The 23,664-nt window shown below is 38.6% G+C and overlaps 1 protein-coding gene across 4 annotated transcripts in view; it reads left to right on the forward strand.

The window, feature by feature from the left end:
- The window catches only part of cdh23 (cadherin-related 23), a 1,363,918-nt gene that overhangs the window by 1,323,697 nt on the left and 16,557 nt on the right, over positions 1–23,664 (forward strand). For 3 of the 4 annotated variants that reach the window (XM_039768795.1, XM_039768746.1, XM_039768754.1), the window contains exons 54-63: positions 7,499–7,693; positions 8,437–8,550; positions 8,656–8,785; positions 9,847–10,110; positions 17,107–17,262; positions 17,951–18,207; positions 18,303–18,400; positions 19,056–19,176; positions 22,455–22,534; positions 22,913–22,953. In XM_039768795.1, the coding sequence (XP_039624729.1) occupies positions 7,499–7,693; positions 8,437–8,550; positions 8,656–8,785; positions 9,847–10,110; positions 17,107–17,262; positions 17,951–18,207; positions 18,303–18,400; positions 19,056–19,176; positions 22,455–22,534; positions 22,913–22,953 (1,456 nt within the window). The remainder of the gene's footprint in view (positions 1–7,498; positions 7,694–8,436; positions 8,551–8,655; positions 8,786–9,846; positions 10,111–17,106; positions 17,263–17,950; positions 18,208–18,302; positions 18,401–19,055; positions 19,177–22,454; positions 22,535–22,912; positions 22,954–23,664) is intronic. The other variant, XM_039768764.1, reaches the window with a different exon arrangement.

Consider the following 23,664-nt stretch of genomic DNA (forward strand, 5'->3'; position numbering starts at 1 on the left):
TACTAGTTCAGTTAGGAGTGCATTACAGTAATCTAGTTGACTAAAACAAAAGCATCAATTAATGTCTCAACATCTTACAGTGCTATATGCATTAAATGGAAAATTGCAGTCTTAGTAATCTGATTAATATGTAATTTAAAGTTTAGGTCAGAGTCCTTGATTGTACTAAATTGTTTTCTTATGCCTTGACATTTATTGCTGAGGAATCAAGTTTATTTCTATTACCCACATTATTTCAATTTTTACAAATGACTGAAATCTCATTTTTTTCCTTATTTAGCTTGAGGAAGTTACTACTCAGAAATACAAGTAAGACATTGAATCAGAGAGCCCAGTGCATCAGGCTCATCAAGTGCTAATGATAAATAAGCTGCATGTCATCTTCATAGCTGTGGTAGTTTGGTTTGATATAATCTGGCCTAATTGGAGCAGGTAGGTTGAAAATAACAGCAGGTCCAGAATAAATTCTTGTGGTACATGGTATACAATATCATGGACCCTTGAACTACAATAACTACAACTAACAACTGACAAAGAATTTTCTACCAGTTAGTTAAAATTTAAATAAATTTAAGACACTGTCAGAATCCACCCACTGACTAAGATAATTTATAAAGGAAATTGTGGTTTTTGGTGACGTATGCTGCGCTCAGGTCTAGTAAAGCAAGAACAGATATATGGTCTCTGTTCACATTAACTCGCAAATCATTTTCTACTTTAACCAGTGCTGTTTCTTTACCATGATTTGTTTTACATCCTGACTGAAACTTTTTAAGAATAGAATGTGTACCTAAATAGTCCTTGAAATACTGAAAAACTGTGTTTTCTAGAAGTCTCCTTAGACAATCTTGGAAGACCTTCTAATCTAATAATTAGTTACCTATGATGAGCAAACAATCAATAAACACATCAGAGAATTTTTTAAAAAAGCTTGTTGGATCTAGCTCTGGGACACAAGTGGAAAGTTTTAGTTGGACAATCTTTAAATGGAGTTCAGGTAACCCTATTTCAATGTAGGAATATAATATAATATAATATAATATAATATAATACACTACTGCTGCGGTGGGCTGGCACCCTGCCCACGGTTTGTTTCCTGCCTTGTGCCCTGTGTTGGCTGGGATTGGCTCCAGCAGACCCCGTGACCCTGTAGTTGGGATATCGCGGGTTGGATAATGGATGGATGGATAATTCACTACTGTGGCTGTTCGTTTGTCTGTCCAGGATTTTAAATCACCTGTAGCTCACAAACCGTCGTTCTCATCCCTACCACCTTTGCCGTCACTTCCCCTACCTCTTCATATCTTAAATCATTCTTGAGGCAGATTTAAGACTTAAGTGCCAGCATAAGTGAAAAATTAAAGATAACATTTTAAGTAATTGCAACACAAACATTGACTTAATCAGTTTTAACATGAAAAGATGCCGATGAAAGAAGAGAAGAATCGGGCAGCTAGGGTGGAGAAAAGAAGAGCTGCTCAGGAAGCAGCAAGAGCATCAACCTCTGAGCAAAAAAATGCTAAACATACAGAAAAAGAGGATGAAAACTACGAATGCTCAAGTCAAGTGTATTTACTGCACGATACCATGCAGTGCCCCATTACTGTTATAATATAATATAATATAATGTAATATAATATAATATATTCGCTCCCCAGGTCCTCCCTACGTAGAGTTTGCATGTTCTCCCTGTGTCTGTGTGGGTTTCCTCCGAGTACTCCGGTTTCCTCCCACAGTCCAAAGACTTGCAGTTTAGGTGGATTGGAAATTCTAAATTGTCCCTATTGTGTGCTTGGTGTGTGGGTGTGTGTCTCCTGTGGTGGTTTGGCGCCCTGCCCGGGATTGGTTCCTGCCTTGTGCCCTGTGTTGGCTGGGATTGGCTCCGGCAGACCCCTGTGACCCTGTGTTTGGATTCAACGGGTTGGAAAATGGATGGCTGGATGGATAATATAATATAATATAATATACAGTAATCCCTCGCTATATCGCGCTTTGACTTTCGCGGTTTCGCTCTATCGCGGATTTTATATGAAAGCATAACTAAATATATAACGCTGGATTTTTCGCTGCTTCGGGTTCTGCGGACATTGTGTCTTTTTACTTCCTGTACATGCTTCCTCAGTTGGTTTGCCCAGTTGATTTCATACAAGGGACGCTATTGGCGGATGACTAAGAAGCTAACCAATCAGAGCACGCAGTTAAGTCCCTGCTTGCTGAATGCAGTGTTAACCAGGAAGTCTCGTCTCGCTCATTCAGCATCAACGTGTTTCGCTGTGTAAAGACTTGTGCTCTTTTGTGTTTATCTTTGTGCATAGTCAAGCCCTTCATTATGGCTCCAAAACGATCTGCTACTGCTTCAGGGGCCGTGCCCAAGCGCAAACAGAAGATGTTAACGATTGCCAAAAAGGTAAACGTTTTGGATTTGTTGAAGGCTACGATTCTTTTTATTTAAAAAGTAGGAAAGGAATATAAGATCTAAGGCCGCAGTGTCCTTTTAACCAGGGTGCAAAACAAGTTGTAAGTGGATGTAATAAGGGAGTAGTCTGGATGGAATCTGCTTTAGGCATTTGGATTGAAGACTGCCAGAAGAAGAACAACGGCAGTGCTACACAATCGCCTGAAGTGGCTCCTTTAAGGGCTGTAACGCTCTCCTTTGTTGTGCAGTAAAATAAAACTCATTGTTATCGGACAAGTCATCGTGTCACTGTTGGTGAGTAACCATAATTAATTTTCTACTTACAGTACTTAGTACATGTACGTACGTTTAGTGTCCCTGTACACACATTTACTGTATACTATTTTTGTTGCATTGTACGTATTTATTGCTGGTAGCATGTCTATTGTAATGACTGTAACATGTGATATCGGAGACACTCAATATCTTTAAAATAATATTTAGGTTTTACTGTATATAAACAGTGTGTTTATATACATAATTGCAATGAATCTTACGTAATATCTAAGAGAATACAAAGGATTATGCTGTATAACTCTGCGGGGAATATTTATAAACAGTGTGGGAGAGTTTATAAGGGATTAAAATATATAAAATAACCATAGAAACATATGGTTTCTACATCGCGGATTTTCACCTATCGCGGGGGGGGTCTGGAACGCAACCCCCGCGATCGAGGAGGGATTACTGTAATATAATATAATATAATATAACTAGCAAAATACCCGTGCTTCGCAGCGGTGAAGTACTGCCTTAAAATTTTTATTAAGAAGAAAATTAAACCTTTTTAAACTGAGGGTAAATATATCAATAATTATTTAAGGATCTCTTTGTATACCACATTGTGAGTTCAGCCCTCCGGTTGTAATATGACCAAGCTGTGCGCTGAGCTTACTCTTCAGCATGCAACGTACAGTTGGCCATGTGAACAGTAATCTTGTTTCAAATCTCACAGCTTGGATTGCTGCTGTCATAATGGGTTTGAGTTTCATGGTTTGTTTCAATTACGACAGTATTTGTAGGACTTGTGTTGAAGTGACATTCGGCATCTGTCAAGCGTTGTAAGCATACAACCGGTTTCATCGATAACTTCACATCCTGCTTTTGAGAGTTTAAACATTCATAAACATTAAAGTGTCCACTACTGATATCGTCACCTGTGAATCTAAGATGTTTAAGAGCCATTGGTGGTTGTCGAAAGGTGTAAAATATTTGGTCATTTCGGTACACTTGAAAGCGACAACCGAACAATTCAGCGGCAGCCATCAACTCACATGCAGAACCATAGGTGAAGGGCTCAAGCATTTCACTCTTCTAGTGCTCCTGTGTAGTATAATTATCTCCTGTACCGTCATCAGTCCACACCTTGATCCTGTCCCAGTCATTCAATACATAAGACACAATGTTCCTCCGGAGGATATCAAGAGTGAGCCTGATATGGCCATGCAATATGTAACAAAGAGAATGGAAAAGGCAGGTGCCATCTTTGGGCATGGAAACCACTCGGTAAGTGACAGTTCTTTGATCGATGGTGATCACCTCGATAGACATGTTAATGGGGGTACGGTTGGAACGATAAAGAAAATGGGTACCTGAACAATGTAAAGTAAGTCTAAAATACCTACACAATAACTATAATCACAATAAACGAACAATAAAACAGCGGAGAAGCCGTGGATTAAAGAAAAAGGCTGTAGTTATCAGCAGGGAGACGTGAATCCCGTGGCGAAGCAAGGAAGGGAATGTAGAGACCGGAGCAACGGACGGCCTTATATAGGCAGGCAGCCAACAACGTGGGAGGCGTTGGGATGGGGGACCCAATGCCGCCTCACGCGGTGACCGAGCTGCAGGCTATGGACGTATATATGTACGTAAGTAGGATTCAGTTAGCGTTGGGTACCTGTGTACCAAATTTCTTGAAGATGGGCCCATAAGTAACAAAGACCGTTGGAAAGTTCAATGTGGCGGCCGACAGTGGCTTGATACCATCCAAAAAAAATATGTACAATGGTTTTGGTTAGTGCACTGAAGCCGCCTACCAAATTTCGTGAAGATGGGGCCATAAATAAGAAAGTTCAACATGGCAAGCATTGTTGACCGTTATGACCGTTACGCGTAGAATTTTGAAATGAAACCTGCTTAACTTTTGTAAGTAAGCTGTAAGGAATGAGCCTGCCAAATTTCAGCCTTCTACCTACACGGGAAGTTGGAGAATTAGTGACGTTGGAAAGTTCAATATGGCGGCCGACAGTGGCGTCATACCATCGAAATAAGTATGTACATTGGTTTCGGTTAGCGCAGGGAAGCCGCCTACCAAATTTCGTGAAGATGAGGCCGTAAATAAGAAAGTTCAACATGGCGAATGTTGTCGACCGTTATCGACCGTTATGACCGTTACGCATAGAATTTCGAAATAAAACGTGCTTAACTTTTGTAAGTAAGCTGTAAGGAATAAGCCTGCCAAATTTCATCCTTCTACCTACACGGGAAGTTGGAGAATTAGTGATGAGTGAGTGAGTGAGTCAGTGAGTGAGTCAGTGAGGGCTTTTTGCCTTTTACTAGTATAGATAAAAAGACCATACTGAGGTTCAACAACATTTATTTTGGTGGGATGCATTATAACACATCTAATATTATTTATTTTGTGTTTAAAACTTGTGTTTAAGTTTCTTATTCACGAGTAAGGAAAGAATGGAGTGGGAGGCTGACAGGTAGATCATCTGCAGTCACGTGAACATTGGACCAGTCAGCAGAGGTTAAGAGAGAGCTGAGCCGAAAGGCAAAGTTCTTAATTTACCAGTCGAATTGCATCCCTGTGAGGGCCACAGACATTCAAGAAGAGCTGAAAATAAACCCACTGCTGCTGTGTATCGAAAGAAACCAGTGGAGGTGGTTCTGACATCTGATTAGAATGCCTCCTGGATGCCTCCCTGGGATTGATTGTCAGGCATGTCCAACTGGAAGGAGACCCCAAGGCAGACCCAGGACATGCTGGAAAGATAATATTTCTCTCCTGGCCTGGGAACACCTCTGTATTCCCCGGAGGAGTTGAATGAGGTGATGGGCATCTTGGCTTAGACACCTGCCACTGTGACCCAGTATAGATATATGAATGGTATTATATACTGTATGCTCTGAACAGAAAGAAGATGTGCACTGGTAACTTTCTGGGCAAGCTTGTTCTTTTAAACTTAGTACACCTCCAGCTTTCACCTCCAATTTTATCACCTTATCAATGAATATCATTACTGTAAGGCATACATTTTTCAAACTGATAAAAGCAATTTCTTTATCTATTTCCATCCATTTTCCAAATCTAGTAAATCCTATTCAAGATTTACTGGGTCGGACTATCTAAGTAGGATTCCAGAAAGATGAGAACCAATCCCAGAGAGGTTTATCAGTCCATTGCAAGTTAGAATCACTTTATATATCTACATTGGGCCAGTTTACAGTTGCTGACCAACCGATGATGCATGTCTTTGAAATGAGAAAGGCAAGCTGGAATACATGGAGAAAAACCTGAGCAAATACAGAATGTGCAGGCAATAATCTAAGAAGGATTCAGTCCCAGTCAGCTGGAGACAACAGCACTAGCCACTGTGCTACCATTTATTAGTAAAGTACCTATCAAGATTAGAGCCAAGAGTTTTATGTGTTGTATTCCCACTGCACAACAGTAACTGTAACCTTTATGCAAATATGTGATGTGAAAAGAAGAGCAATCCACAAAATGAAGCATATTCGGAAGTTCACAGGGGACCCCTCACATCTTATAACTTTGGAATGATCACGACTTCACGGGGGAGATTATTGCTTTGATGCGGTGCATGGCACAATACATCCGGTAGGTGACTATGAAGAGTGATGCAGTGCGAAGTGCGGTGGTCCATCTTCACCGATAACTCTCCAAAGTCCAAAATTGGCTTTTGTCTGGCCTCTAAACAACTTCTAGAAAATGAAAGCAGTTAAGCTGTTTATTCTTTTACTGACTGCACTGAAAACCATTGCCATTATTTGTGAGTGACCTTAAATAGCACAAAATGCTGCTCAGTGAGTAAAACTGCAGTAAAGACAGGCCCATTTGTTGTAGAAAATGCTCAGCAGAGTTTTCATTAAACAAGTAGGAGTGGAACCTGGTGTGAGTTGAACCATACACAATACTGTAGCATTTTGTGTTCGATGGTGTGTTGCCAGCACACTCCTTCACATACACAGTACCTAAGTGATCTATTAACCTAATCAAAACACCTTTGGGATGTGAAAGGTTAACCAGAGTACTTGCAGAAAGCCCATGCAGGCATGAGGACACCATGTAAACTTCATATAGACAACAACCAGAGCAGAATTAGAACCCAGGGCTCTAGTGAAGTACCCCTCCACCATCCTTCATTAGATCCAATTTTAATATAATACAAAAATATCATTGCCATTACTTCTGAAGAACATCACATACAAAAACCATTGCCATTACTGTATATGTAAGGGACCTTAAATAACACAAAATGTTGCTCAGCATGTAAAACCGAAGTAAAGACAGGCTCACTTGGTACAGAAAATGCTTAGCAGAGCTCTCATCAAACAGGCAGAAGTGAGTGGTACCTGTTGTGAGTTGAATTATGATCATCGGTTTCACAAATAAGTGGAGACCATTCAGGCCATCAAACTCTAATGGTTAGGTAAATTGTCCCAGTATCTTATCCATATACTTTTTAAAATTATCAAGGTTTCAACTACATGACTAAGTAGTTTGTTCCAGATCCTTTGTGTGAAGAAATACTTAATGACTTAGGTCTAAAATCCACTTCTATTTAATTTTCACAAGTATGCTTGAGTATATGATTCTTTATTCATTTGAAAGAATTCTGATCGATCAATTTTATTGATATGTTTTACAATTTTAAAGGCCTATACTAGATACTCACAGTCTATGACTAATAAAGTTTAATTCCCTTACTCTGGCAGAGTAAAATCTTAATGATTTCCATTATGGATTTTTAATTTGATTTTCTCCCATTTTTCTAACATTCTCATGTTCTACAGGAACAGCCTCCTGGTCTGGTTGTGTTTGAAGTTTATGCTACAGACCGTGATGAGGGCCTCAATGGAAAAGTTACATATTCGTTTCTGCAAACTACAGCTGGAAATAAGGACTGGGATAACTTCAAAATTGACATGGAGAGTGGGGTCATCAGGACAGAAGTCAGACTGGACAGGGAAAAGCAGAGCATATACACTGTAAGACTACCATTCTCAGCATTCATTAGAAAACTTAATAAAAGAGCTACCAGAGATGCCTGGATTTTTGTTACTAATATTCATTCTTGCCTTAGGACAACTACAAGCAACTTGTGATTTGCCCTAAACTGTGTGTTCCTGAGTTGGACCACTCAGTCATACATTTTTAAATCCATGGTTTGATTTAATAAGCAGTTTTCAGCTTGATTACCTGAATTCTCACAACACTACTGGCAGAGAATTCTGCCAGCTCTCCTCTTATGCCTTGGTGGCTTTTTATGACAACAGAAAATTTCCCATCCAGTAACCAAAGTACTCTAAAGTGCAGTGCAACATAGCAGACCAATACACTTTCTATTGTGATGCCAGAAGGTAATGTGATTCAACTATAAAGGCCCAGACTAGTGGGTCATGTCTTGAAAATTTCAATTGACTTTACTTCCTGGATTATAGAGTGTGTTGATCCTCATAATGGTCCATCTTGGCCATGCCATTTACAGTGGCACACGTAGACATGCCCAAAGTCAACTACTGCAGGAGCATTCTATTCATCGTACCTTTCTAAACTTTTCTCATTGGTGACCTATGAATCAGTATGTCAACAGGATTACTTGCCTTTAAAAATAATGTATGAACATTTTCCTTTGGCAGCTATGTACAAAAACAGAGGTAAACTTATTATTTAGCTATTGAATGATCCAAGAGGAGCCCTCCTTACTCTCCCATTTCTTTCTGCCTCATAGTTAATCATTGTGGCCAAAGACTTAGGTCAGCCAGTCGCTTATGAGACCACTCAGGTTCTTCAGGTGGCACTGACAGACATTGATGACAATGAACCAGTATTCCTTAAACCCCCGGTGAGTTTCCCACAATGATGTTTATACTCATCTGAATTGACAAGCTAATACATAGCTGTTGGGTGATACCAGTGGTGGCTAAACATATGTTTTTGTTTTTAATAGCGGGACAGCGTGCCCTACCAAAAGCTGTCAGTTCTAGAGCATTCAAAACCTGGGACAGTGGTTGGAAATGTAACTGGTGCTGTGGATGCCGATGAGGGTGCCAATGCTATGGTTTACTATTTTATTGCAGGTAATTAAAATGAAGGATGTCTCTATCTGAAATACGTCTCACTCCTCACCATTCTGTAACAAACTGAACAAACTCATTTTCAGTCCATCCAGCTTGTTTAGTTTGTTAATAGTTACATTGGCTTAGGGACATTGTTGTTAAATGTCAGAATATACTCAGATATCTTAATAAGTATTCTTCACATTTGCCACCAGCTACTATTATAGTTGCCTTTTCAGAAAAAAAAATAACCAACTTCTTTCATAAGATCTTTCCCTTTCCTACTCATATTGATTGTCATTTACAATATTGGTTTGATTTAAGCAGCTTTATTAAATAATTAGTTTACTTAAAATATAAGTATGCATTATTGCCTAGTTATGACATTCATTTTTCTTCTTGTAAGTCACATTTGCAGCTTTCCAGTCATCCAGTACTTTCCAACTAAAGTGACTGGTGGAATAAGTTTACAGTACTCACATTTCATAAATGTCTTTCATCACGCATAATTCGCGAAGCATAAATAATTCATCTGTTTAAATTCCTTTGACACACTTCAAACCTTTGATACTCTTTTCATTTTTGCTTCTGCCTGAAGAAATACATTTCTTTCTTCTTCTGTAAAAACACTAATGGAATATTTATTTCAGTCATTTGTTGTTTCCTGCTCATGTTCGATTTTTCTTAATATACCTGAGTTATCTGAGTATTTTGTTCTATTAATTCAAGTTGGCCCCTTTGTACTTTAAGTGTATGTAAAATGGTATCTTTGGTCTAAAACTATTTATACCTGAATTAGTAGAAAAACATGAATGCAATGTGACTTTCAGGCCTTTCCAACTTTATTTGTTGATTCATAAATGTTATGTTGGGAAAATGCTGGTCTTCACTGTAGTCCCAGCATTTACTTTACTATAATTCCCTGTTGAGGGAATTGCAGTCCAGAGATCCTTCATGATAACTTTATCTATCACCCTTTTAATTCATACAGTTTAATATGGCGAGTTTCCATTGTGTGCAATTTTTTTTTTTTAATTACATAAAGTTAATAATGAAATCAGAGCATATTTTCTACTTTTCAGCAGCAGACCAGCGCAACAGTTTCCAGATGGACCGCAACGGGGTCCTAAGTGTGACCAAAGACTTAGACAGAGAAATCACACCTTTCCAAACTATCATTGTCAAGGCCTCAAGTAATCGAAACTGGAGTGTTCCCCAAAGCCAGAGGTCATCTCGAAAGCGTGCTCTTGATCCTAGCACTGATCCCACTCTGCAAGAAGTGCGTATATATCTGGATGATATTAATGACCAGAGTCCACAGTTTCTCAAGTCAGAGTATACTGCAGGTATGAACAGAGAAGGTTATGATTACTGGTTATGTGTGGATTTAGTGGCATGCTCTATTTAGTTTGGCCAAAGAGCTAAAACAAAAAGTAGGTGCAAAGAAGTAATATTACTCATTATGTTCTGCTCATGTCTCCCTATTTTGTAGTTCCATTCATTTCTATGACTATACCTGGTTGTCCAGTTAAAGCTCAGGCAGAAAAAAACAGCTGATCTTAAAGCAGAATACAGCAAGTTAAAATAATATGTCCTACACCGAGTCTCCCTAGAGAAAGCTATGGGTGTAGAAATATTTATACACACAGTTATACCTCAGTTAACCAAGTAGATGCATTCCAGGACTTTACTTTGTTATAAGAAACTAGGAATAAGGATATATATTTCTAATGGAAGGGTGTCTTGTTGAGGTTTAATTTATTCCATAGCTCTGCCATAACTTCTGTCTATTTCTTCAGCCATCCTCTAATAATTCTGCCACCTTCCTGATCTTCCACAGCTTTATCCATGTGGTTCCACCTGTTCTCATCTGCCTTGTCCACTGCCTGCATATTCACATTGCTGGCCCTGAATTACACAGCTTACCTGTGGTCAGAGGAAACACCATCAGAATGGCTTTTCTCTTTCAGTGTCTGGAGGCCACATTGCTTGAGTTACATTTACAGCCACCCTCAGTGTTCATAGATTGCATTCAGTATTATTAGACTTTGAGGACTTGTGGCTCTTGATTTACCAAATGGCGCCTGTTCACTGACCATAGTACTAATGTAATGGAAAGGTACAGAGTACATGCCCCTTGAGTTATATAAATGGCACCTTTTGCTGTCTGCTGTGCACACCCTTTAACTTTCAAAGCACAGTGCCGTCGGGTGAAAATGCCCCAGGCATCCTCCTTTGTTGCCAGTTGATGTATTTGTCTTCTGCAGGTAAACTCCAAAAATCTCCCTGAAGGTTCTTCATAGCCTTTGACTTTAGCATAATGTTGCTCTGCTGGGCCAGAATTCATTTTCAATTGCTATTGCCTCCAGATTAAAAAAGCGGCTCAATTTAGGAGGCACTGTTGTCTACAGGAATTTTAGGGCCAAATCAAAAACATATGAATGCTGCAATGGGTTCAAGCATTGTGAAACATTGAAACAACAGATAAATTTTGGCTGCAATGTTTTCTATTTGCTCTGTATATCACGTACACATATACTCAGATTTTGAGTATATATATATTTTCAAGGGCATCACGGTGGCGCAGTGGGTGGTGCTGCTGCTTCACAGTTAGGAGACCCGGGTTTGCTTCTCGGGTCCTTCCTGCGTGGAGTTTGCATGTTCTCCCCGTGTCTATGCGGGTTTCCTCTGGGTACGCCGGCTTCTTCCCATGATCCAAAGACATGCAGGTTAGGTGCATTGGTGATTCTAAATTGTCCCTAGTGTGTGTTTGGTGTGTGGGTGTGTGCCCTGCGGAAGGCTGCCACCCTGCCCGGGGTTTGCTTCCTGCCTTGCGCCCTGTGTTGGCTGGGATTGGCTCCAGCGGACTCCCGTGACAATGTAGTTAGGATATAGCGGAATGGATGGATAGATTTTCAAAATTCTGCAGTTAATTATGTCATAATTTACAGGATAAGATCAGTAATTTTATTTTAAAAATATTATAAGCTGATCATAATTTATACTTTTGTGTTTACCTTGTAGTTTAAGGTTGAGCTTGTTTAACATGTTTGTTAAGTCAGTTAGGAGTAGTAAATTTAAGTTCCATTGGTTGTCTTCAGGCTGAATGCATTCAGAATTAGAAGAAATCAGAAACTCTTTTATTCCAGACACTTGTTCTCTGAATTGCTGTAGAAATTTACCTCTGCTTATCATCCTAGTATAATGATAGTGTACAGCAAAAGGTCTGGATGTATTCTGCATCACTTTATTCTAAGTTTGGAAAAGCTGTCGTTGTAGAACTCTTGGAATGTTTGGAATAAGCATAACGTCTTCATTACAACAATCATAACCACCTTAATGTTTAATGGTTTTCCACACATAGCTTGCTCTTAGTACTTGCAATGATCGTTGAGAAAATCAGGGAATCTTTAACTATCTTTGTAAGGTGCAATGAATGTGTTTATTTCATTCTGTCATTGCTAGTTGTTATCAAAACCAACCTAGGGGGTGGTAGCTGCATTTTATCCACCAGTTCCATGAACACGTCTGTTCCCGATTGGTCTTTCAGATCTGCATATTTTCCCTCCCTTCCTCTTGTGATTGTATTTCTGTACAACTCTGTGTCCTGAGTAGCAGACATAATTTCCAAATTATTTTTGAAACAACCAAACAATGAGTCAGCTGCCTTTAGAAATACCTCACTTATGATTGCTCTACCACTGAAACATTAATTTAACATTGTAAGCAGATGACACACTTGATAAGGTGCTAGAGTTGCAGCCTTTGATTTTGTGGTAGATCTCAGAAAAAACTGCCTGCAGATTTGACATGTCAGATTTCAGTTCACAGCCTTTCGTTTACGAAGCTCACTTCTAGTTGGCTAATTTTTCGCTTTCCTTTTATGCATAGAATGGTAGAAATGCTCAACATTGCATCTTTTTGGCATAGGAATGGGTGCCTCATATATCAGAGATGTGCATTTGCCATTGGTCACCGTAAAAACAAATTCCTGCTACCATTCTTTAAGAAAGTGATGTGTCTTCTAACATAGCCCAGCAGCTGCACTTATTTTGGTTGTCTGCAACAATCTTTAAAAATTTAACAGCATACGAAACATTTGACATTTCCTGTGTGAATACTTTGATAGTGTTAACTGCCACATTGCTCTTGTAATATACCATGGTTAAAAGACACCAGCGTATCAAAACATCAGGAAATTGTCCAAAAACTGAAAGTCTTCAAAGTGTAACCTATTTGGTTTAATAAAATGTGTCAACTCTGTAAAAGAAATATTCAGAGTACTTCAGAACCTCAGGAAATCTGTTGCTGTCTTCAGTTAATCCATTTGTTTAACCAATGCCATTTCCAATTTGGATACTGTATACCAGCAGTTACTTAGACAATTGATTGGTAGCCCACAATGAACTAGATGGTAACCCCTGACATACTGGTTAAATTCACCAAGTAAAGAACAAACATCCTTCGGATTTTGCAGGAAACTAGGAATATTTGGAGAAAAATCCACATTGACCTGAGCAGAATGGCACATTCGACAAAGACAGACAAGCAGACTCGCCCACCTAAGGTGTAAGACAGCATGAAACATAAGGAAACAGAAAAAGACATACCGCTAGGTTGAATAGATATGGTATTAAAAGAGAAAAAAGCCAAAGAATAGCACGTGATGTTAGAATCCCTCCTTTTTCTTAACATACAAAAAAGCTAAGAACAGCTGTAAGATGAACCCGCAAGGGTCTGCACCACTTACCCTGTACTTGTTTAACTCATCCTGGTAAGTTTGAAAAAAAATACCATGACACTGAAAACATCACATCAAATGGTAAGCAATGAAGAAATAAAAGAAATGCAAAGGAAAATGCATAGAACATATAAAATAGTTTGCCAAGAAAACATGAGGTAACAAAGATGGCATCAGTTATCTAATGTAGGTGAGATGTGAAAAGTGTCTGCTCTAACATTACCCACAAGTAGTTACAAAGTAGACAACTTTAAAAATGTATTATATGTTCAATACATTTTTTTCTGGGACCCTCCTTTTTTGTTTTGGAGGTTTTTAATATCAAGAATTGTTTCTAAATACACATTGTATTCATTTGAAACCTCTGAATGTTAGTATATTTTGTTATTGATATGTTTTTTTTACATTACTTCTAGTCCATCTTTTTTTATGGACACTAACATTTTTGTGGTCTCATCATCAGGATGCAACTGTCTGTTGCTAGGTGGTGTGGTCCCAAAAGTTGCATTGTGTGATGTCATCAGCTTGATGGTTTATAAAGTATCTGAGTTTGTAAATAGCAAATTTAAGTGCATTCGTGTTTCTGTGCAATTTATGGCTTCAGAATTCATCACAATCTATTTATGACTGCGAGTTTGTTTAGCGTTTTGGTTTTGGTGTATAATTCTTCGTTTTCCCGGTATTGACTTTCACTTTGTTTTTTAATTAGGGTCCATTTCCTGATCCTTTTTTACCAGTTCCATTTTTAGCAGAAATATATGGGTATAAAAAAGCAAGCAGGCTTGCCTATGCTGTGACCCATCTGAACTGCTAGCGTTTTTACCTGATCTTTAAAAGAAATGTTTTCCTGCTGCCTTTTTCGCTCTGATAGCATGCTAGCTGGGTGCATAGGTGATCAAGCACCACAACATGTACAGACACAACCACCACAGTGATGTCGCAATGCCACGGTTAATTTGTGGAAAGACAATGCAGCAGAATCATAACAGTCAGCAGAATGATGGAAGTCACCTAAAAAAAATGCAAACTCTGAAACACACAAATGGCAAATCTTACTGGCTATGAAGCCTAACATTATGCAATATATGCAAATATCTTATAAGGAGTGATCTTGCAAACATTCTAGCTCTCTTTTATGATTAATTTGTTATCGATTCAAGGCATTTAGCAGACGGTCAATTGAAAAAGTAAAAACCTATAAACTCCAGGTGACGACCAGTACCCCTCCCACAGAGCCACCCCGACATCTCACATTGCCCCACAATACGGCTGAGCATCCAAGTCCAATTAAATAAAATGCCTAAATAAAAAGGAGAAAAACAACTAGGTAAGAAAAGCATCATGAACACTGCCAAATGAACCTAACTGAGAGGAAACTTGGGTAGACCAACTCTCAATGGGTTTTAAGAATGCTCCATTAATCTGAGAGCTAAACAGTTCCTAAAGAGTTACAGTAGATTATAGCTCAGGAGATCTCCAACAAGAGGCAAAGAGTAACTTAGCCACCTCAGTGCTTAGACAGAGCAGTTCACACTGGTGAGAGGAGGAGGAGGAGGAGGAGGAGGTTAGGAGCATGCGCTGAGACAGCACATTGCTGCACCCACCACTTGACAAACCAATTTAGGATCCCAAATTAGGACCCGAGTGCAGCCATATGACAGGTGACACCTCAGCACCACACTATTCTAAAACAGAGAGGAAGAGAGAAACTGGATTATCTGTAACCAGACAGAGGAGACAGAAGGGCAGTGCATTTGGTGCAGTGCATTTGGTGGAAAGGATAGATAGATAGATAGATAGATAGATAGATAGATAGATAGATAGATGGATGGATGGATGGATGGATGGATGGATGGATGGATGGATGGATGGATGGATGGATGGATATCTAACGAATAAACAAATTATTTGTTCCCATGGGAAAAGTTTGCTTTTAAAGAAGCTCTTTAAATAAATGATAGATGAACATTTTAAAACCAAGGCGACACAAATGACAAAGTGGATCAGCAGAAAGACCCCTGAGAAAGCGTTTACTGAGTGTAGGATAAAGTCTATGAATTATTTTGAGTTGGATAATTTGGTAGTTAGGATACCTAGAACAAAATCAGACATTCTTAAAAATATATTGCCAACAGATAAGAGAAACTATTGAAGCAAGATCACAAAATTATTGTGAAATTAAAGGCAGAGCTTTGCTGGTAGATTTACAGAGTAAAGAATAGAGGGTGGAGGCTGGCTTATTTAAGGAACAAAAGGAGCAAACCATAGAATAATGTGGGTGCAAAGTAATAAGAGTCAGAAAAAGAGATGTGATTTGCCCTGAACACTGATCAGAGTTGCAACTAAAACTGAAAACATTCTCTTTGTAGTCCTGCATGTCTTAAGGGTATGTTCTTTTTAAATGTGCAAATGAATGCACACAGATATAAGACTCATAATCTTCACTAATGTTCATATTAGGGATACACCCAATGTTTCAGCCAAACATATCAAAAATATGACGTGCTGAATTGTTTTTCTGAAAATGCAATGCTTTTTCTGTTGCTATCCTGCACTGGCTATGGAAGACACTTTAAAATAGCACTTCCTGTTCTATAAGGAATGAGTGATATGTCACATGACGTGAAATTTTGCAAAGTGGGCATTGTCCGTGTTTGTTTACAGCGAGGATGGAGTAGCAGTGGCATACTGTGAGAAGTCACACAAAGGAAAGGAACAGGAGAAGGGGTCATGCCAAGACAACTGAAATTGGTACACAAAACATGCTATTAGAATATTAGAAGATTTTAGACAAGAACTGGCCATTCAGTTCAACAAAGCTTGCCAGTCCTATCCACGTAATTTTTCCAAAATAACATCAAGTCGAGTTTTGAAAGTCCCTAAAGTTATACTGTCTTATGCACCACCTGGTAATCTTATTCTATGTGTTTGTGGTTCTCTGTGTGAAGAAACACTTCCTAACACTTCCTTTGTGAATTTCCCCTTGGGATTAATAAAGTATCTATCTATCTATCTATCTATCTAATACTTGTATGAAATTTACCCTTAACAAGTTTCCAACTGTGTCCCTGTGTTCTTGATGAACTCATTTTAAAGTAACAATCTCAATTCCCTTACATTAAGATGAGTTTAATAAACAATATGGATCAATTAGTAGTACCTCATCTTAGTATCATCTATCTATCTAGTTTTCTTTAAATATGTTCTTATTGAAAAGACTTAGTTTTATTAACAAAATGATTGTTTACATCTTGCAGTTTCAATGAAAAACATGAATCAAAAATGAAATTAGTTTAAATTAAGCCTTACAAAACATTCTGAAACATTTTGTTGCTGGGATAGTTTTCTGTCATTCCACAGTCTTGAGCAGGAATTAGGAAACAGATTGCTGGATGTTCAGGTTGAACAGGTGAGCCACTAAGGCTTGCTTTGAAAAGATTCATGTGAGGACAGAATGGGTGGAAGTTTTCCAAGCTTCTGGTTAATTTCAAAATTTCTTGAAAGATCAGATCATGGAAGGTAAATTGAATCCTATTATGAGTTAGATGGGAAGTTTATTTTTGAATTTAAAAAGAATATTTTGTATTTTCACGTCTTACAGGTGTGGCTGCTGATGCCAAGGTTGGTTCAGATCTGATCCGTGTGACTGCAGTCGATGCTGATATTGGCAACAACAGCATTGTTTTCTATAGCATTCGCTCCATTCAATTCAAGCTGCAAAATGACTCGAAGAATGTTACAAATGTCTTCACCATTGGTAAGGCTTTTTTTTTTTTTAGAGATTTGATGCCCTAACCCAAGTGTTTTGCTTTGCTTTTATTCACTTTCATTCATACGAATACTAATCAATGGGATAAATGATTTACATCTTATCCGTTGAAATTCAATTCTTCATTTAAACTGTAGAAGAGGTTAGTTCACTATGACAGGATGGAATGAATGATAACAGAAAATGGAAAAGGTAAAAGAGAAGAGACAAATGGCTGAAACGAAAGCCTTCTAACTTCAAGCTTATGATCCCTGACAGAAACAACTTGCCTCTTGGTCACTTGGTGAACTGATATTTTAACTCTGAGGTGGGTGCTCACCCTCCTAGTTCAGTGGAAAAGATGGCTTATGTTGGAAAGAAATGCTGAGTAGATGTCTCTTGCAAGTGGAGCGTAGTTCCACTTTTTATGACTGCCCATATAGTCGTATTTTAATGAGAAAGAAAAAAATTGACAGTCTTTGATGGACTGGTGACTAGCTTCCCTGCAATCTTACTCTGGATTAAATGGGAATAGATAACAGAATTAAATGAAAGAAAAATTGCATACTGTAGATTTTCATCAACTTTGAATCGGAGCTAATTAAATCAAAAAAAGTATAGATTTTTAATGTTTTCTGCTTACAGTTCCTGCATCACAATACTCCTTGGGTTTCTTTTTATTATTTTCCTGTGCTAGGTCAAACAGATGGCATTCTTCGCACCAATGACTTGTTTATGGCCTATGGCCCTGGGTATTTTGTGGTAGATATTGTGGCTACTGATCAGGCAAACCACAGTGACACTGTCAGTGTTGGTATCTACATTCTGCGTGATGACCAGCGTGTAAAGATAGTGATCAATGAGAACCCAGAACGTGTTCGCCAGTTTGAAGAAGAGTTCATCAATCTGTTGTCCAACATTACGGGAGCCATTGTAAACACGGATGACTTGCAGGTCAGTTATTCAGATACAAGGTTAAAGCCCCTGGGTTTAAGCAAATATTACATGCTTTGGAGAACTCTTAATGAATACTGGATATTTTTTTACAGTTTCATGTGGATAAGAAAGGCAATGTGAACTATGCACAGACCGATGTTCTTATCCATGTCGTCAACAAGCAAAGCAACCGCATCTTGGATGTTGAACGGTACGTTGAATGTTGTGAATCGTGTCTGGCCTTATGTGTATTGTGTAGAGTGGATGCGGGTCATTTTCTACTTTTTTTTGGATTTTGAGGAGTTTGAGCAAGTGCTGTGCACATCAGCTTAGATACTCATGTCAGAGAAGACCTCTAGCAACACATCTTGTTGCTAAAGTTTTAGTGCTTCATGAGAGGATAACCTAGGAATCCTTTTATGGGTGATCAGCTCTTTCCTCACCATCCACAAAGCTGACTAGGTCAAAGTTTGGTATTTATAGCAAATCCAAATCATGCTCACTTGGTGAAATATGGAATCCAATTATTTTGCTAAGAGTAATGGACAATACTGGCCATGCATCTGTCTTCTTTTCAACCTGGAGATGGTGGTCACCCTTCCTGAACACAACTCAGCAGGACTGCCTTATAGGTTTTTCACACCACCATTGTCTTTTGCCAATATTTGAGCTGGATTACTAGAATTCTTGATGTCATTTTTGTAAAATGATTGTGCCGTACAATGTAAAGCAGTTGCTACACTTTCAGCAATTAAGAACAGCTCTTTGTTTAATAGTTACCATTACATTGAAAGTATTAAAGTTAAAGATGAAGGACAATATACTGAGTTTTTCTGTGTCAGTGAGAACTGCCTTTCTACCTACAGGGTGATTCAGATGATCGATGAAAATAAGGAACAACTGCACAATCTCTTTCGGAAGTACAATGTGCTCGATGTGCAGCCAGCTGTGACAGGGAGAGTGCCTGATGATTTTACAACACTACAGGTAATGTCTGCACTGAAGCAGTGCACTTAAACAGAGTTACATACAGCCTAAATGTAATATCTTGACTAGTAAAAAATTAAATGACTTGTAACGGCCAGCCCAATCATCAGGACTGGCAACTACACTGCCAAGACCTACAGCCTGGCAAACTGAGGGGCATTAGACTTAGACAAGCCGTACTTCTTCCAATTACTTCCCTAATCGGTGATCAAACAGGCAAAAAGGCAAACAGTAACTAAAGTGAATACATATATTGATGAAAAAGAAGTGAAACAAAATGCCAAACAGTTTAAATATCTCACCTTCCCCTCCCCTAACACACACAACCCCACAAGTGAACGACGGAATATTATAATAAACGGTGCAGCTATAAATATACAGAGTAAACCCTCCCTTGACCCTACACTGAACATAAAACAGATATGATGCACACGAAACACATAACACATGTAAAGTCCAGGAAAGTGTCCAGAGAGTGATTAATGATAATGAACTTGAACTGGTTAGAAACGGTCCAGCAGTAACTGCGATATGAAATTACATGATTGTTTGCTCCTCTCCCAAAATAAAAAGAAACAGTCTCACTATAAGGTCCTCGGCGTGTCCTGTTACTACTGAACCCCGGGGCTTTGTGAAAATGGCGAAGTCGTTACATGTCCGGCATTGAGAGCAGCAAGCTGTGGAAAAGTGCGTGACAACCCAGATCGCAGTTTCTCTGTTTTTTCATGCATTTCTGTGTTGTGTTCCGTTTTTTTTTTTCCATTCACTCCTCTTGTTTTTAAAGGAAATAACCCAGGTGGACTTGATGGGTGGACAGGAGAATTACCTTGAGGGGTCACAGTCCTGCAGCGTTCTCCTTCCCCCTTTGTTTCCAGGGGACAACATTTACACTGACGCACAATAGACTACATAAACGGGACAATGCTATGAAAGACGTGACTCACACAAAACACAATAAGTCGTCCCCATTCATGTAGTCCAGCCACAGACTAATTAGGATTCCTGGCTAATGACTATCAACTGATCAAAAGGATTAAATAAACTTAAGTTTGGCTGGAGCAATTGCTATTTGATTCTGTTGTTACCTCTACAATCAAATACAGGCTCCTCCAACAGCAGTCTCTCATCCTGATCTTGATCATCTATACCACGGGTGTCGAACTCCAGGCCTGGAGGGCCACAGTGGCTACAGATTTTCATTCTAACCCTTTTCCTAATCAGTGACCTGTTTTCACTGCTAATTCACATTTTAATAGCCCTGTTAGAAGGATTCAGTCCTCTAAATTGATTTGTTTCCTCAATAAAACGCAGCCAAACAGAAATGAGATGTGAAACGAGGCAACAGATGACCAGCTAAACTGGGGCTTCAAACTCCAAACAGTTTCTTGCTGTTAATTAAACTCATTTTAATTAATTTAATTCCACTGCTTTGTTTAGCTCTCGTTCTGCTACAGCTGCCATTTCCAAAACTGTTGATTTTTTGTTTTTCATAAGAACATCGTCAAAATGTTTTGGTGAGTTGAGAGATCAACCTTACTGAGACCTTCACCTTTCTTTATTTTCAGATTTTGTGTGATGTGGTGGCTTGTTTTGTGTCTCATTATTGTTTGGCTGCTAATTAAGGAATAAGAAACAACTAAAGGTCCCGAGTCAAGTTAATTAAAAAAAGCAATTAGCTGCAAAAACTGGTCACTAATTAAGAAGATGGTTAGAATGTAAACCTGCAGCCACTGCGGCCCTCCAGGACTGGAGTTTGACACCCCTGATCTATACAAATCCATCAAACCACACATTTAAAACATGTGTGTTTTAAACACTGGCCTTCTTTCTGAGGTTTCCACCAAAACACACAGGTCTCAGTTGTGGTGTTCAGATTAGATATGAGACATGGGAGGACCAGCCATTCCTTTCACCTGGATTCTGATTTATAGTGTGCAGGCTAAATCATATTGCTATCAGATCCTTGCAGTTTCTCCCAAGTTACTGCTCACATGACTGAAAGTTGTAAATCAGTATTCAACCATAAATTATATTTTTTGTTTTACTTATCCCATATTGTTTGTAGTGATGTCTGAGAAAAAAAAAATAATATCAAGTTTTCGTAGAGAACAGAGGTAACAAACTTTCTGACAGAATGGGAGACTATGGTATCAAACACCGGACCACAGCAAACAATCTAAAAATGTCCATGAAAAAATCACACAGTACTCATGTCATGTAATCCACATGCCAAGTCAAACAGTCATATACCCACAATGGGCAAAACCAGCATGGCCACAATAGACTCCAGTTTTATCAGAAAGTGTGATCTCTTTTTTCCATGAAAACATGAGAGTAAAATGTTTTCACAGCCATCGCTACAAACTACATAGAGCAAGTAACATATACTGTAAAAAATATAATTCTGGGGTGAATTATTCCTTTAATATGCTTAACTCCATCCCTCATGTCAAATTACCCTTAGATCCCAATCTTTCCATTCAGTTCTTTATCATCATGATAGACCTACTCAGATCATACATATCCTCAAATTCCTGTTTTCCCCCTGGTTTACTACACTCATTAATAATAGTTAGGTCTGAAATGAATTCCACCTTTCAGAATTGCCCACCCCATTTTATCTAGTGAAGGCTATTTCAGATTAACACTTGCCACTTGTCACATCTCTTCTAATTAGCCTTTAGATCTGCAATTATTTTCCCATTTCACAGTCCATATTGATTAAACTCACACTGCCTGACACCCGAGTGCTTGATTTCAATACACTTTAGATTAATAATTGCTCTGCTCAGATAATATCCTTACTCTCATATTGTCATATTATCCCTAGTGCTGTATTTTAGGTCATATTTATCAGTTCAGACTACTATCTAATTCTTATAAATTCACTTTTTTGATTACTCATGATCTGTTTCAGTGTCATCCTTCCCCCAGTTAATATCGCTTATTCTTGTTACATTAGTCTCTTACATTAGCAATGATACCAACGATGGCATAACAATTTTCATATTTTAGTCTCCATCTTCGAATACAATTTTGGCGTCATCACTTGTTGTTTCACTTACTCAGGCAGCCTTCTCGAGTGATCCCTCAAATGTTGGTCAGTTGTCTCAGATTGTTGTCCCCAGTTTCTCTTTTTTTATTTCAATCATATTGCATACAGTGTATGTGATTAATCCTCAGAGATTTGAGACCTTTTATTTTTGTTTTTTTCACATGTCTCTTCCGGAAGTTTCTTAAATCTTGCCAGTGTATTGTTTTTTCACTCTTTTTTACAGATGGCCATCATCATCCTTGCAGTCCTGCTGTTCCTGGCTACCATGTTGTTTGTCTTCATGAACTGGTACTATCGCACAATGTAAGATGCTCTTCATTTGGTTTTGTGTATTATGTCTGTTTTGTGTTTTCTTCAATGAGTTTTTAGGGGACAATAACTAAATGCAGCCTTAGATAAGAGATCAATCCACAACAGAGTCTTAACATGCTGTTGGCTCTCACTCACAATTTAAAATTGTCAGTTAATCTAATTTCACACGTTTGCATTGGTTTCATCTCAAAATACATGCAAAGAACACAGAGTATCCTAGCCAAGAAGTGAACTAGGGTTCAAGTGCTGTCATTTTGTATTGCACAAAGATGAAAACTATGTGTTTGTCTAGCAGTGGATTTTATTGCACCTGGAGCAGCTCTCTTTGCTTCCTGGCTGTCTGTGCCAGTAACTCTTTATCTTTTGCAGGCATAAGAGAAAACTGAAAGCAGTAGTTGCTGGCTCAACTGGTGAGTAAAACAGTTCTCTAAGCCATCAAAACACAATTTTTTTGCATGATTTTAAGTATGCTATTCGTGTTAATATAGTTTAACATTCAAGATATTTTTACGTATTGTGATGAGTGTCTCGACAGGCAAGAGGACTGAATGGTGGAAAGAATGACACAGGACAGGATCAGGGCTCAGCAAGACACTAAGAGAAATTGGGAAGCCAGTAATGATGCCTGCTATCAAATTCTACCATTGGAGAAAGGGCAAGGCCAGGGTAGCATGCATTGCACGTGTATGGGATGCCCTGGTGGAAATAGATACTTAGGAAGAAGAGGAAAAGAAAAAGAGAAAGAAAATGCCCAGGGACCAACTTATGTTATTTTAGGTTAAGTTAGGTTAGTTTAGGTTAGCCTTTATTGTCTCTTTTAAGAGAAATGTGTCCTGAACATTCGAGAGAACACACATACATATCACATACATATCTCTTATACTAAATACATTACACAGAATATTACACAACTACCCCTACACCTTCCCTTTCAAAAAAAAAAACTCAGTTCTTATTATTTAATAATTTAATTGATAGTGGAACTAAAGGAATTTTGTACCTGTTCATCTTACAGGCTGGTAACCTGTATCTCTTGCCTGAAAGCATTAGTTCATACTCCTTATAAAGAATATGAGTTGGGTCATCAATTATTTTAAGTCCCTGCCACCTCACTGTCTCCT

This window comes from Polypterus senegalus, chromosome 1 (assembly GCF_016835505.1).
Source record: "Polypterus senegalus isolate Bchr_013 chromosome 1, ASM1683550v1, whole genome shotgun sequence".
NCBI classification, from domain to species: domain Eukaryota; kingdom Metazoa; phylum Chordata; class Cladistia; order Polypteriformes; family Polypteridae; genus Polypterus; species Polypterus senegalus.